General features: G+C 34.8%; 1 protein-coding gene and 1 pseudogene across 1 annotated transcript; both read right to left on the minus strand.

Moving 5' to 3' along the window:
• Positions 1-209: 209 nt before the first annotated feature.
• Positions 210-10,075, minus strand: LOC141819306 (putative membrane protein At3g27390). Its single transcript, XM_074706645.1, has 10 exons — positions 9,799-10,075; positions 4,768-4,876; positions 4,488-4,680; positions 4,261-4,397; positions 2,436-2,724; positions 2,121-2,227; positions 1,895-2,039; positions 1,210-1,408; positions 872-1,112; positions 210-791 (listed from the first exon to the last, which is right to left on the minus strand). Exons 1-10 carry the CDS (start codon positions 9,890-9,892, stop codon positions 545-547), a joined length of 1,761 nt encoding a protein of 586 aa, XP_074562746.1. The 5' UTR covers positions 9,893-10,075; the 3' UTR covers positions 210-544.
• Positions 10,076-13,724: 3,649 nt separating this feature from the next.
• LOC141819307 (protein RETICULATA-RELATED 1, chloroplastic-like) lies at positions 13,725-16,457 on the minus strand (annotated as a pseudogene).
• Positions 16,458-16,470: the final 13 nt, after the last annotated feature.

Genomic DNA, 16,470 nt, shown 5'->3' on the forward strand with positions numbered 1-16,470 from the left:
TATTGTCATGCTATCCATTTTTGTAAAAGGTAAAATCCACCACCCCAACAATCTCACACAGTCGATCCCACGATCAACTTTGATAAGGTAAATCGAATTGTCATGCTATCTATTAATTAAATTAAAGGTGGCATAGAATAACTAGATTCAAGTTCATCAATGTAATGCATTGTATACGATGATGACTGCTATTACCTTGACATCAAAGAACATATCAACCGAATGCTTTATTTATACAACAAGAGTAGAATGTAGTTGTCCAATGATGTACAAACTATCAATAACAAACATACATCAATGCAAAGGTGAAGGGCTTCTTCTGACATCCTGTAGAAAAGGCAAGGATCAGGGCACTTCTATGCCCATTACAATGTGTTTCGTATCGTTCGAGTACAGTTTGAGCTCGTAAAGCAGTACAATTACATACATTTTCTTGTATTATAACTTTACCTCACAACCTAGACAAACAGAAGATGGGGAAAACCTTCCAAATTCTAATGATGAAGGCAAAGAAACAAATGTGTTCCCAGTTAAGGCTATACGACTATAGGACATTGTTTAACGATTGTGGTTCTTGAGAGTTGCTGCCAGGGCTTTTTCTTGACTGAAAGGATTTCTGGCTAAGGATTCGGACGATGCGACTTGTTAAATTCAGAGTTACTTTACCACCATTCACAGACTTGGTACTCCCAAACTTCTTCTCAAGATCTTCATGGAGTGATTTTACAAGGTCATCAAAGCGTCGTCTGACTGTTGGATACCTTGAGAGAGACCTGGTGATACCACACAACCTAGCACAACAACATAAGGTCAGTCCAAACAGGAAAGCAGCACAAAAGCACTTGCATTATTTTCGACAAAAAACTGATACCTCCGAGCCAATGCATGTATCTCAGCCTGTCTTCGTTGCTCCAAAGGCGGCAATTGATCATTTAGGTTGTTCAGTCTCTTGGAATCACCTAGCAGCAAAACGAACCTGGACAAATACTGTTCTTCTGCTTCTGAGAAATTTTGAGCTTTAATCTGATCTTTCAAGACTATCAAAGGATCGAAGAACCAATCAAAGATTGCATCTTTGGGTCGATTCTCAGTGGTTATCTCAGTGTTATCACCTGTAAAAGAGCAACCATCTAAGTAACCAAATACAGCGATTTGACAATAACATTCTTTGTTCGTTGAGGACTAAAGTGATACAATATGCTTCCTTACTTAAGATCAAACCATCGGAGTCTCTTTTTGCAGAAACTAGAAGTGCCTGAAGAATGGAGTATGCCGGCAAGCCATTGCTTACAATTATGCTTCCACCTTTACCGGATCTAGATTCTTTGATGTCTTCAGGTGCAATTACTCCTTCAGCAATCAAAGACTCACCATGGTGCTTACATTCTGAGAACATTTGATCGAGTAACTAAAGAAAAAGACAGCAAGTTTCAACCACTTTTTTCGTACAATTGGAGTAAATATGAAGGTAAAATAACAGATGAACACATTTTAAAATTGTGTAGCCTGAGACAATCCATCCTATCATTACCCATAACTTAATTTATCTATAATAATTACAAGTCACCTGGAGCATGTAAAAAGGATCAGTTATCTCTACAAAATGTTAACCTTCGAAAGATGGTAACAGGCCTATGTCAAGACAAGTTTAGGAAAGAATATATGGCCAGCCAGATGCTGCAAGTCTACAATTAAAGTCCTCAAGTTAATAACATCCAAACAACAATTTTTAGAATTCAGAACAGGTTTCAAGGAGAAAGTTGCAATGTAAAACCAGTACTATAACTTCCAGGCAATCCTTATAAGGTTAATCTAACCCTATGAACTGCAGCTAATCATTTTTATCGTGAAGCGGACCTCTCAAAAAATGTTAGCTAATATCTGGAGGTGTTACCTTCAAAGGCTTCAATTCAGGCAAGATACCCTTGAATGAAGTGGCACGTAATGAAGGGTTCTTTTCATCTTGATTCTTCCGTGCAAGAGAGGAATGTCTACTGAGAGACTTTGATCGTTGTGATATGTCCTTCCTATACTGGTACCTAAAAAATTTGAAATACAATAAAAAGAAGTTTCACTTCTGGAGTGATGTTTCACATGAGGAAGAAAAAGACCGTACTAACCTGGGAAAGCAAGACCCTTCAGGCATGTCAAGTATGTCGTTACTATATTCATCAAACATAGACAAGGAGGAGACAATGTAAAATAGCCCCATCTTGGCTGATTTCTCCTGAGGAATCCAACAAAAGTTCATGGAACACATGCACTATGTGAGTCACATGCTTTATACTCAGCAAAAAAAAATATGAAAACTTGGTCAGTTGTTATTTGATTAGTGATGTTTTATATCACAATACTAAATATGTACTTGCTACTTGCTATAGTCATACAATTTATGGACTTGTAGCAACTTATACTGAACAATTAAACTGTTATACCTGATATGCGATAACAGCTGCATATGCACCTAGAAAGAAACTTGATAGTATGGAAGCAATGATAGCTCCCGTAACTGCCATTGGCCATAGAATAATAGCAAGGCCAGCAAATGGCACACAAGCAGTCTCCAAAAATGGGCCCTCTCGGCCAATAAGATCTTGAACTAAACGTTTCCATCCTTTAAAAAGCATGTATGGGCTCTTGTAAATGGCAATTAATGTGATTGTTGGCATATCGACCATTACTCCAAGAAAACCAATCACCCAGGAACCAGGAACATACCACAGTCTGGCACAATACAAATTCTCATTTAACCAACAAACTAGATTATAAAAACTGCAAGAAATGATTCAACCTCTGTTGCTAAGACTTGAAAAAATTACCATTTTCCTTTGAAAAATGAAAAATTAGATGTGTTATCTGTACTAAATGTGACTTCAACTGCTATGTAATATTAGTGAGGGAAATATCCAAAACCCATTTAAAAAGCGCAAGTTACCATATCATAATCTGTTTCTTCAGTTACCAAAGAAACGGATTACCAAGGCAAAAAAATGGCCATGCTTAATTGACGGGATTTGAGCTATTGATGTAATAGTTAGCAAGGTAAAAAAGAAAAGGCTTTTTTAATATATATTTGAATGAAATGATTGTATAAACTAGATTCTTTTTTCAGACTTTCACAAAAGCTAATCTTACAATGCGATGTTGAAGTGGTTTGTATTTAGTCCACAAAATAGTTCTACATCGAGAAGATGTCGAGGGTCCCAAGTATTGAGGCTTAGATACATGAACCTTATCTCTGCTGGTGATAATATCTCATTTTTAAAACATAGTAATAAGTTCTAGCTAATGAAGAATACCCTATCAGTGTTTTGATTTATTTTTCATGTAACAGCAATTAAAGTGCCTATGTACTATATTTTCCGTACATTAGCTACATATATGCAAATTAGGGATGAGCAAAAACACCATATATCCAACCTGAACTCAAAAACCAACTGAGCTAACTTGAAGGCCTGAAGAATTGTTCAGGTTTCTAGTAAATATTTTGATATTGGATCCAGGTAGGGTTTTTGAGTTTTTATTTAACACTCAAAAAAAAATCCACCTCAACTATTATTTTAAATACAATATGAATGAATTATATAAAAAATAAATAATTAATGGTTATAAAATTTAAATGTTATATATTATCAAATCATATCAACATATATGTGTAAGTCATATATTAACTAAGCTATAGTGTCAAAACGAGTCGACCGGGAAGCTTGACTGAAAATCCAACTGAACTAACCATAAAATTCTTGAAATTTTCAGGTTTTGAGTCCTCAATATTTTTATATTGAGTCTTGGCAGGATTTTTGAGTTTTTATATAGAAGCCCAAAAAATCCACCTCAAACTGCTATTTTAAATACAATACAATTAAATTATATAACATATAAATAATTAATAGTTATAAAATTTATATGCTATCAAATAATATCAACATACATGTGTAAGTTATAAAATTAACTAGGCTATACTAGTGGCATCAAAGTAGGCCTACTAGGCGGGGCATGGCCCAGGGTTAATCAATCCATTTCTGTGATGTCACTACCCTGTATGCCAACCATGGGGCCAAATCCACTAATCCATTTAACATTTTCCTGTGTGAAAAACCAAACCAGCAGCAAAACCTTAATTTTCATAATTGCATAATACTATCATGTGAAAGAACAGTACAACCTATTTCTTGAAACACATTTTATGGCTCATGTAAATCACTAGAAAACAGCTTTTCTTGACACAACTACAGGAATAAAGAATCCACAACAGCTTACCTGATCTCATAAGGCCCTTCATTTGGAGGATCACGTTGGCGAAGATCATCCATGATTGAGAAATATGAATGAAAACAAACATCTCTGAAGTCTCTGACCACTGTAAAGCTTCGTTCAATTGTGCTCCAAGTTCCATCCTACATGTATTTAAGGGCCTTGAAATTTAGAGAAATGTGAAGAATCTACCATTGAGAGGGAAATTCTGTAGCTAAAATAATCAGATATACCATGAAGCAATGAAGGAAATCATTTGCCTTCCCTTCTCCAACAGCATCAAAAGTAGCCACAACAGGAGCAAGAAAACCATAACCTATTCCTATAAGGATGCTTCCTACTATACCAACTAGAGGCCAGAGAACTAATATCATAGATGCACCAAGTGCAAGAATAAGCTTCAGAACAGGCCCGAGCTGTTTGGATCTGCCTTTCACAAACTAACCAGTTAATGAATATGCCATAAAAGAAATAGTACATTTAACAAAGGATGCAAGGATATAGCTCATTTACCTTATCATGCAGTAGTATGTCCAAACCACATGTGCTGGCCAGAGACCCAAGATGATTGCAGAATTTCCCAATGTCATGATAAGACATACAAATGGGCAAAGTATAACACCTAAAAGAAGTTTTTAAGAGAGAATAACTCAATCATACACAGGTATTTTAAACTACTTCCCAATTTCCCATCACTGAATTATTGAACGAGAAGCAAGGCAAGTCCATTCCTCAATAAAATATGTAAAGAATCATCATTGAAACACAATTACTGTCAAATAATTGACAATGGCTACAAGATGACTGTGGATGCTCAAAAGCATTTTAATCATTTTGTGGATGCTACATGATTAGGAATAATCAATGAAGGTTAATTTCAAGTTGCAATAAGTACCCAAAAAAAAATCTTGCTTCAGAAAACAGTAGATCTAGTAATATGCAATCATCTCTTTCCATCCAACATAAGATCAGAAAACATTAAAGTGGTTGAGCCAATCCTTCTTTAGACTAGAAAATTTTCTCCTTAGTCTTTTTCAAATTATTATTAAAACATGCCAGTAATTAAGTTGTGGCACATTCTTCTTACACTGTAGGTCTCATGATAACAGAAAAAAAACCCAATATAATTGTGTTCTTGTAAAGAAATTATAGTAAGATAATATGTAGAAGAGATGCCACAAGCAATAATTATGGCAGACCTGTAGGATCTTGAACCCACCTAAGATCACCTAAGCATTGTACAATGACAAAAAAAAGTAGTCATTACATAAATTGTCTCCATGTCAGAGTTCTCTAATGCTTATCGGGATTCTTTCAACACAGTAAAATATACAACAATGTTCTTGCTGTGTGTAGTAAGAGTTCAGTACCTGATGGATACACAGTTGAATTATAATCAACAAATTGGTCCCCACTAATGAGCAACATATATGAGGAGGCTCTCTTATTTCCACTCAATAGATCAGGAACCTTCTTGGGCCCAAACTTATCTTCTACCAATTCCTAAGAAGGCAAACTCTTCTTATATTATTGATTATTGTCCTATTGCATTATGCAATTATATAAGATTTTTTTTTTCAAAAACATTTGCTGTAGAATTAATCAGGAGCAATCTGCATTTATTCAAGAACACAAAGTACATGATAAGATTTTGACAGTTTTTTTATGAGTATACTTGCTTATGAAAACCAATAACTCCTACATCAAGATAGATCTTGAAAAAAAACTATTGATGAAGAAAATTTTTCTCCCCAATTCACCAAATGAATCATAGTGGTGTTTCTTTTGCTATTTTCTCTTGCAAATATTACTAGGAACATATAGTTGATCCAGCACCAAAATTAAACCAAATTTCACATAGAAAATTGGGGGAAAATTCATGCTACACAAGGGGTAACTATCTCATATATTAGGATAAAATTGACACAACATGAGGAATAACTATCTTGCACAAAGAAATAAACAAAATCGCACAAAGAACGAAATTCACAAAGAGAAATAATATGAAAAAAATTAATTATATGACGGGAATTAGATCCTTTCAAAGACTCCAACCCAAATAAAATTGGAAATAAACTACAAATATTTAAAGAAATAATCCTATATCTAAAAGGATTACATTGAACTAGGAAGAAACTTAAATTGTAAACTAGGAACAACCAAATCAAATAAAATGTCAACCAAAACTTTCCTTCAATTGTAGGGCAATTATCAACTTGTACTAACTTTAAGACTTATGCTCCTAAAGGATAGAAACTACCAGAATAAACTACTAGGAATCTAAAAACTTTTATAACTTCAATTCGATTGTTTGCATAATTGCTTATCTGTCAAAGATTTTCTAGCTATACAGGTATTAGGCAAGGAGATCCTATCTTCTAATTTATTCATTACAAATCAGAGGCTGTCTCTACTTAAAAATGTTTGGCTCACAAGAAAATCACTCCACTATTTAAGGCATTCAAATAACTCCTATATTGTTTGCAGATGATATCATATAAGAGGGATTCTAGTAAGTCTTGTTATTCATTTACTTGAGATTTTTGTATGTGGAGAATCACGGATCAGACAATTAACTACCATAAGTCCGAAGTGCTTCCATAGAAAATTCTGAGCTGAAACTAACATCAGATTTCCAATAAAAGGGTGTGAAGGGAAGTGCACAATGAAATATTTAGGTTCATATTTTCTTGATTTATATACCTATCAGTTCCTATCGCTCAGGATGACAAAGTTATCACCAGTTCTGTCCTTGATGCATCTATTGTCATATTTCTGGATGACACATGATGATCATAAACAAGTGAGGCTTCTTAGTTGGAAATACTATATAAATTCCGAGAAAGATATTGGCGATAGGCTTAAGAAATCGGTAGAGAATTAAATGAATACAGTTATTGATCTAATGTGTTTAGTCCCACATTAATATTCATATGTTTAGGGTTTTACCATAGGTCAATGTATAACCAGGCAATGGTTATATCATTAATGTAAGAAATACAATATTTCCTATCTACAAATATGAATGGCACCATCTTTCTATGGTTAGGATTTTACAAAGAGGTGTTCCCCTTATTGAGAAACTGCCACCACCACTATGGACAGCGACTTTCCTTTTCCTTTGTTCTCCCCTCATCTTCTTCTCTTCCCAATGAAGCCAAATCCCAGCCCTTGATTTCTTCACAAGCAAGAACCTTCTTCACTCGCTTGTCAAGAATGAGTTCTTCACTCACTTGACCACATCCTCCACACAACCAAGATGATTTCTCATCTATGCCGAGTACCTCTAGCGAATCACGAGCGAGCCTCCTTCGCTATGCAAATGTTCCATCTGATGCTACCTCTTCTAGTGTGACCTCTCACGAAGCCCTTCAAGCCTTCAATCTCAGCCAATGAGCATGTCTTTCCATGTGAAAACCTCCCTCAAAGTGGCTCATCTTTAGTGTCCTCCATGTGTCATGACTCCTTTGCATAGCCATCTCTCTCTATGTGATCTCTTTGTACTTGATCTGTGACCCTTTGAGTGAATTGATCTAGTAGCAACCATCAAGCCCCTCCACTCCTGGCTCCTACCTAGTCTCTTTCATTAAGGCTTCTCCTCTTTGGTCATCATTGTCCATTGAAGCAAACGTCCATAAGCTTTTCTCTTCATTAGATAAGCATTCGGTAGCAACGCACGCAAACCTCATCTTTGGATCTCCTTGATGCCTAAGCTCCACCTATTGAAGATACCTTTATCATGATTCCATCATGAGTAGAGGCCAACAATTGACGGCCTACATGAGCAAAGTTCCTCTCTTTCCATACCACAACAAGCACTACTTCAAAACTCAACAACCAAATTCCCTTCTCCTTCTATAGTCAAAGCTTGCAAAAAACTGTCAAAATGCTAGTGATATCCTCCTCTCCATTTGAGAGGGTGAGTTTTTCTTGCTCACTAAGTAGGAACAAGAGACCCAGTAGATTGAAGAGTAATAGCTCTTCCTTTGAAGATGTGAACCTAGACGAGGCAAGCATCATCATTATCAGCCTCTGCTCGTGATCCAATACTCTACCAATGATTGCACCTCACAATGCAAGCACCACAACTTCTACCTCTGGTGGCAATCCAATAACCTGCCAATGACCACACATCACACATATGCAAGCACCTCGAACATCATCCTTTGAATTTGATCTTTCTACTATTCTTTCACAAGGATTTATTTCTTGACAAGTGTTTTCTGAGTAGTTGTATTTCTTTTATTCTTGGTAGTTTTTTTTTGTTTCATTAGTTCTATTGGATCTCGCCTACTTGAACAATGAGGATAATTCTTTGATTTGCTGCAAGTAGGTATTTCCCTGATTTGTAATCCGTCATGTTTTTGAGTAATGCTTTGCAACTCATTCTCCCTGTTCAACAACATTCCTTGTGCCGCAAAGCATCAAAAAGCTACCTCTTTATAAGCCTTTGCTTCTCCCACCAGGCTACCTCTTTATAAGCTATAGTTGCAGTGGATTCAGCTTGTGTAAGTTTGTTTAACATCTCTACTCCATCTGCTTTTTGATGCTTGTGCCTCTTGCTTTGCTAATTCAGTAAATTAACCACCTTTGCCATCTCAACCTTGAAAATTTTCTATGATTAAGCTCCTTTCTTTTCATTGCATGCTTGAATTTCTAATTTCTGTTTCAAATCTTTTGACAGTTCTCTATCGGCATTAAGCTTGTCAATCACTTTATTCCTCTCCAACAGCAGTTTCTCAATGTCTGAAGAAGAAAAATTGTAATTGTTAAGCGTTCATGAGCTTTCTTCTTCCATTTTTGTTGGCTAGGTCAACTGTCTTTCCTGTTCTTACTGTTTCATCACCACCACCACCACTGCTACTGGGATTGAAGTTCTTGCACATTGTTACATGCTTTTCCATGGTCGGCTACACACTTGTTATTTTCAGATTCATGAGATGTTTTGTTGTAGACATTACAACTTTACTATCTTGCACATTGTGTTATTATTGTTACTCTCTGTGTGTGATAATCATCTTTACCTGATAATGATGCAGCACGAGATTTGAATCTCTATCTATACCTATTCAGACTGTCAGTACAGTTGGTCATCCGCAGATATAGTGTTTCTGCTAACTAGATTGATCTCTTTGAATTGATGTTCTGAACAAACATAATTTGAACAGAACTGACATCAGTCCTCACAAGAGTGCAATGTTGGTGCTGGAGCATGGAAGTGACAGTTTTCAACTCCAACCCTCCAGATCTGAAGAATTGGATGTGTCCAAATCTGAAGAGTCTGATGATATCTTATCTTCACTTTACTGTACCACACTGGTATCCTGGTGTAGCAGTAAGAAATTGGTATCCCCCTATTATTCAGAGTTCGACAAAATTTCTACTACATGATTCTGCTTATACACTCGAAGACTTCATTTCTTTTTCACGAAGAGAGAAAGAGGAAAGAATTTAAGTTCCATAAACCCAAAAGAGCAAGCAAGAGCTACGAAAACCCTAGAGCGAACACGGAGCAAGAGAACCTACGAGGAAGAAAGAACTGACCTTTAACAGTCCCCAGAATCAACAAGGCAAGAAAGAAGGGCAAGAAGCGGAGGAAACTCCAAAGACACGACCAAAAGCCATTCAGAGGCTCCATCTCCGCGACCCCCAGCAGCGCCGCCCTGCGGCCTCGCAAGGCGACAAAGGACCACTTTTCAGCAGCGCGACCGAGCGAACCAGCGCACGAGGCAGCAACGACAGAAGGGGCCGGCCATGGATTCCCGGAGGCGCGCCAGCGACGAGCAGCGGCGCTCCATTAACCGCCAGCCCGAGGCCAATCCACAGCGTGAGGGGCTAGGCATTCGATCTGGTGCCCAATTCTTTAACTTTAATTGCGTAAATTAGAGGGAAGCAATCGCAATCGATTGGATGTGAAAATTTGTGAAAGATAAAAAATAAAAAAAATTCTTTTTTTGGAATAAAAGAATAAGAATATCGACCAGTGAGAGATTGAAACGTGCAAGAACTTGCAAATTCCTTAGCGCCACTTGGTAGAATATTTGGGTTGTATAAAATTAAGTATTTTAACAGTTTGAGGATGAGATCTATAATAATAATAATAATAATAATAATAATAATAAACTCTAACAACCTTTTCTCTAGCAGTGTTGTCATTGTCGATAGGCATAAAATTATAAAATATATAATAATAATAATAATAATAATAATAATAATAATAATATGGTTGTCGTCTTGTGTCTTTGATGATTATGACAAATTACATTAGATAATATAAAATATAATTATATATTTGAAGGCATAAAATTAAATAAACTTAGGGCGAGCCACATCAAGTTCAATTTTGTATTGTTTCATAGTCCCGGGACAATGGTGCAACGGTAAGACATCCGGATTGTGACCTAGGGACCCGCGGTTCGATCTCCAGCTACGACGTATTTATAAGAATTTTCTTCCAAATGGAGAACGCAATCAAAGGATGTTGGGCATTTGGATTGACCGTTGTATACGTTTCCCGATTTACCCGGGTGGTCGGTGGAAAATTGGGACCGGTTTCCACGAGACTGACTGGATTTATCATTTTTTTTTGTATTGTTTCATAATCTTTGTTCATTTTAGTAAAGGTGTAATTCACCATCTCAGCAGTCCCACACATTTCGTTCTTACCAAGATTCGACTCTTGCTCATTTTAACAAGTCTGTTCCATCGTAACTAACTAATTATACCCCAAAGATCATAATTTTTATTGATGAACATTAATAAACTATTTTATTTATTTAATTTAATAAATTATTCAAAATTATTCATTCAATTGAGCGAACATACATACATAAGTTATTTTTGAATTTTGTTTTACTAAATCATGTTCCAAGTAAAATCTAGTAGGTTTGTATTTATATTGGCATTCTACATATGGGAAATAAGTTGGTGAACTCTCCCCAACAACACTACTAAGAATTCAATTGGTGGAACTTCTTTCGTATCACTCTTCCATAAAAAGCTCTCAATTCTTTCAAAAACCTAGACCCCATAGGAACTTCCAAGTAATATACATATTATCTTTGCATACTCATACATTCAAAGCATAAGGAAGGGTTTAGTTTAGTTCGAAGCCACTATTGGTCATAAGGCTGATCGTGTGGGACCAACATTGACACAAGTAAATCGTCAAGCTAAGAACACAACTATTGATACTAGGAGGAGTAATCGACATTGACACAAGTAAATCGTCAATAAGAACACGACATCAATGGATGCAAGGAGGAGAACCAACTGAATAATATTTCATCAACTTAATCGGTAACATATTATCATTCGTATGATCTTCAAGTCAGAAGGCCCCTTGATTAGATAAAATAAACTTACACCTCATTTTAGTAACAACAATTTTGGACAAAATTTTGTATCACACATGAACTTGTTAAAACTTGAAAACAAGCCAACACAGAGTGAGTTTATAAATAAACATTGATCATTGATCATATTTTAAATTAATTCACCATTTATTTAAATATGTTTATAAACTTGCAAAATACTTTATAAATATGAAATATAGATCATATTTCAATAAATAAACATTTTAACTTGAATAAATATATAATTAAATTAAATAATAACTAATATATAAATTTAGCAAATGTTTGCAAATAAATATGTATAAGTTAAACACAATATTATACCAAATTAAAGTTTATTCAAATGAATTCAATTATTTTTACGAAGTGGATTTTTTTTAATTTGATTTAAATGAAAAACATTATATTATATTTATTAAATATTAAAAGATGCCATTAATTACTCACTTCTAAAAGAAATATTATTATTTTGTTTTTAAATAATTATCTGTTAATTCTTGTCTATTTATGACTTAGAATTTAGTTCTTAGGAATTAGTTTAAGATTATATTTGAAAGACTACTTATTTTAAATTTATTTCGTAAATATGCAGAATTCAATTGAATCTTATTTATTTTATTGGAATGTAATTATCATCATACTCATCTTTTATCTATTTAATATTATTATAATAATCTCTTTTCTAACATTATTTTAAAAATAAAACACAAATACAAAAATATATGATTTTAATTATTCATCCATCCAATCCACTCTACCTTAATTTTTTTTATTATTAAAATTTGTCAATTGCTTTGACGAGAGTTTGAAAATGGACACAATAATTTGGAGTCTAATGATCAAACTAGGTTGTCTATAGTTGTAAATGAGTCACGTTGAACTAAATTTATATTGTTCAAAGTTGTTTGATAAAATAACCAAGGCAAGTCAAACAAGTTTAAAATGAGTAAGTCATTGAAAATGAGTTTAACTTGCTTTCTCTTTTAAGACCTTGTTCAAACTTGTCTTAGGTTTAGGTTTGATTCATTCAGATGTGAAAGCTCTCAATTTAAATTTATTTAATTATTTAAAATTTTTATTTTTAAAACTTAAGTAATTCTGATATAATAAATTTATTTATTTATATATTTAATAAAAAATTTATTGATGAACATAATTCATAAATTTTATTTTTAGATATTGTATTGTTTACAATTTTTATTCATAAATATTAATGAAATAATCATATATGTATTTTATTTAATGAATTATTAAAAAAAAATTCATTTAATTGATCTTATACATATTAAATAAACACTTACTATGCTGAACATTAGATTTGCTCATAAATATTTCGTTAGGTTTAACTCTATGTGATATCTAAATAAGCCAAGTCCCCGGGACAATGGTGTAATAGTAGGACATTCGAGTTGTAACTCAAGGACCCATAGTTCGATCCTCAACTACGGTGTATTTGTAAGAATTTTCTTTCAAATGGGAAACACAATCAAAGGATGTTGGACATCTGGATTGACCGCCGTATGCGCTTCCCGATTTACCCTGATGGTCGGTAAGAAACTTCTGTGAGACCAAATCGGCCATCCCCAGGGATTGAGTCCTTGAGACTAACTAAGATTTATCATTTTTTTAAAATAAGCCAACCATGTCCAATTGATCGGTTCATTTTACAACTTCTAAAATTTGAGGAACTTATTAGGATATGTTTTTTTAGTTGGCACTAAGTATCCAACTTACATTAATTAATTTTGAAAGTGATCAATTTGATCCCATAAAAAATTGTCATTGATCATCAAAAATAAATCGATACATCCATCAATGCACCAAAATTGAGACGCAGTCCTTAAATATTTGAGAAATTAAATAATTGCACTGAAACCCCGAGGGCATATTAAATCATTGCAGTCGGTGCAAATTTGATGCAATTGAATTATAAATTGATTCTTTTTAGCTGTAGTGATGCAAAGATAACATGGGCGGGCCTAATGTTGTCGTAGTGATGGCATTTAGTTAATAAAATCATTACCCTAAAGACAAAAAGTAAAGTGTTAATAACAATTGCCCATCTTTTTCCTAGGGCAACATTTAACAACTTTTTTTTTCACTCCACTCATAATGGGCATTTCAATCTTATAATATAAAAAATATTAAAAGATATTTCAATATTAATAAAATTTTAGCAGCATTTTGAAATTATATTTTAATATGGCAAAATGAAAAGAAAGTGATTTTGGTCTAAATACCTCTATTGTTCTCCCTTCCTCCTCAGTCGACACTGGATCAATGACCATTGCACACTTCATCCTTGGCTTTGCTAGCCTCCCCTCTTCCATCCGGTGGCCACCATATATTTCATCGTCGCTAGCCTCCACTCCTTCATCAGCAAAGTAGTAAAAACTTGGGAATTATGACCTTCCTGCTTCAGGTGGGTAGATTTATTGTACTGAAGCCCAACGATGAGAATGCTGAATGCAATGTAATCGAAGCCAGTTCCTCTCTATTACAAAGGAATTGAAAGAATGAGATGGTAAATTGGTGATCCTCAAAACTAACTCGGCCAAAATTGTTAGAGTTCATCATCCATGATCTTGCCCACTCGCTTCATTCAGATTATTGCAATGTCAGGCACAAGCTGATGCGTGGTTTACCATCTAAAAGTATTGTACTAGCTTTGATGGATGAAGGGAGACTGACTAGGAGGAGGCAGCATTTGCTTTTCTTCTGATTGTTCGCTTTCGGGGTGGTTTCGAGGGTATGGAGTCTGGTTCATCGCTTCCCTGCTTGAGACCCAGCAACCAGAGATTTGTCATGATGGTGTGATTCGACCATTTTGATGAAGGATTTTCTACAGCATTTGATTGTTTGTTGTAAGGTTTCGGTAAATTATCTGACTGAGATAGAGGTTCTGCTTCCACCCCTAGCCAAGCTAGCCTTGATGCCTCACCAAGATGAGCATTCAAAATTCTGCAAAATAAATGATAAAATCAGAGCATGGAGTGCTTGATCAAACTGGGAGGCGAGAGATGAGACATCATAAAAATGAAATGAAGGTAAAACAACTGCAAGACAATCTACATAGAGCCACCAAATGAACTGCACGACAACAAACCTAAACGCTAATACATGTCGGTGTCAAGTTCAAGAACTCTTACCACTTTTCCAGTAGAACTCACTATAAAATAAATGCAGCTATACAAGTTATCTAGGGACGACTAAGACCGGTTAGTAGGAGACATTTCAGAAGAAAATCCACTTACAAAGTTCTGTTTAAACTGCCATTTTATATGATTGTTCTACAAAAAATTTGAAGCCCATGCTTGCTCACTGCTGACATTTTATATGATGCTACTTTATAGGCGAACTTAGGAGTTTCTATACATGGAAACATATGTGTGATATCTACAGATGCCTTCAGTTTAATATGTATTTGATATGTTGAATTATTCATTTGTCTTCCTTTGCTATATGCTTGATGTATTTGAATATTCTACTCTTCAACCATTATATGTTGGACATGCACTTGTTTTTTTGCTACTGCCAAGACATATTCGACACGTGTTTTTTAGAATACTTGTCCAATTGTTCCTAGGTAATTGATGTATTTGTTTATATCTTAAATCATTTTAAGTTACACTTAATTAAATGTCTTCATCCATTTCTATTGATTTGCTTCGAATTGTTTTAAAGTTGTTTGGTTAATTAATTGATATCACTTGCTCTCTGACTTTCAGATCTTAGTTGCTCCATAGTAAAACATGAGATACGACGATATCTGTAAGCATTGTTATCTGCGTTATTATTGTGGGCATACGTATTTATCATCTTTCCTCTGTCTTCTTTTGCCTACTCACGTTTAGGCTGAATACCATAAGGTCCTCACTAGTTGAAATTATTAGTTGCCAGGTGAACTATATTTCTCCAATTCTTCTATTGTAATTCGACCTTTATCATATAATAAATGATTAGCGTTGGTGATTTGAGTTTTATGGTCCATTAACATAGTTATGGCAGAAGGAAACATTATAAATTACTGAATCAGACCAGCATCGAACTTGCTTAAAATATCACCAGCCTGTTGGTTATGCAGGAATTAGCAATAAAAGAGCAATAACGGATGTACCTCAATGCTGTGCTAAAACAGATTGCAACCTTTAGAACATCAAAATGGTTGATCATAGCTCTATCAACTCCATTCAAAAGCTGATAACGCAGATTTGCAAAAACCCCTAAATCGGCGCCATATCCAAGAGCGTTGGTGCTTACAGAAGGGACAGTCACTGACAACCTGCTAAATGTAAGTTCAAGCAAATGTCAAGGTTGGGTTTTGATAGCAGATGGATGAATACTATACAGAGGACGCTAATCCATTTATACATACCTCTCATCCTTCCTGGAAGAAAAAAAGTTTGATAAAACACTTTGAACAGTTCCTGCAGTTGATCCAGTAGAGAAAACTCAGCAGCTTTGTAGAAGAAAGAATAAACTCTTTTCTGCAAGTCAAATTCCCTCATAAGATAGTCCTTCTCAAATATGTTGTTAGGAAGTTTCTGAATACTGTTTTGTAAGTCAGTCCTGAATGTATTCCCATATGAGCGACATGGTGCAAGAGACCAAACGATAACTCCATTACAAGTCATGACAGTTAGAATATTTAGGAGTGCCAAATGCCATTCTTGCTTAATCCTGTCAAAGAACATAAGACTTAAAGATGAACATAATATTTGACAAAAAAAAAAACAATTCTCCATTTAATATCAGGCAAACAGTACCTCTCTTTTCGATTCTTGAATTCCCACCAAGCAGAATAGGCACAAGTCACACTCTCTTCTAGAATTAGTTTATATAAAAATGATGGATCTGCAAT

Source organism: Curcuma longa, unplaced genomic scaffold (assembly GCF_044706935.1).
Source record: "Curcuma longa cultivar G26 ecotype Majalengka, Jawa Barat unplaced genomic scaffold, ITB_CL_G26_1.1 contig_28569, whole genome shotgun sequence".
Classification (NCBI taxonomy): domain Eukaryota; kingdom Viridiplantae; phylum Streptophyta; class Magnoliopsida; order Zingiberales; family Zingiberaceae; genus Curcuma; species Curcuma longa.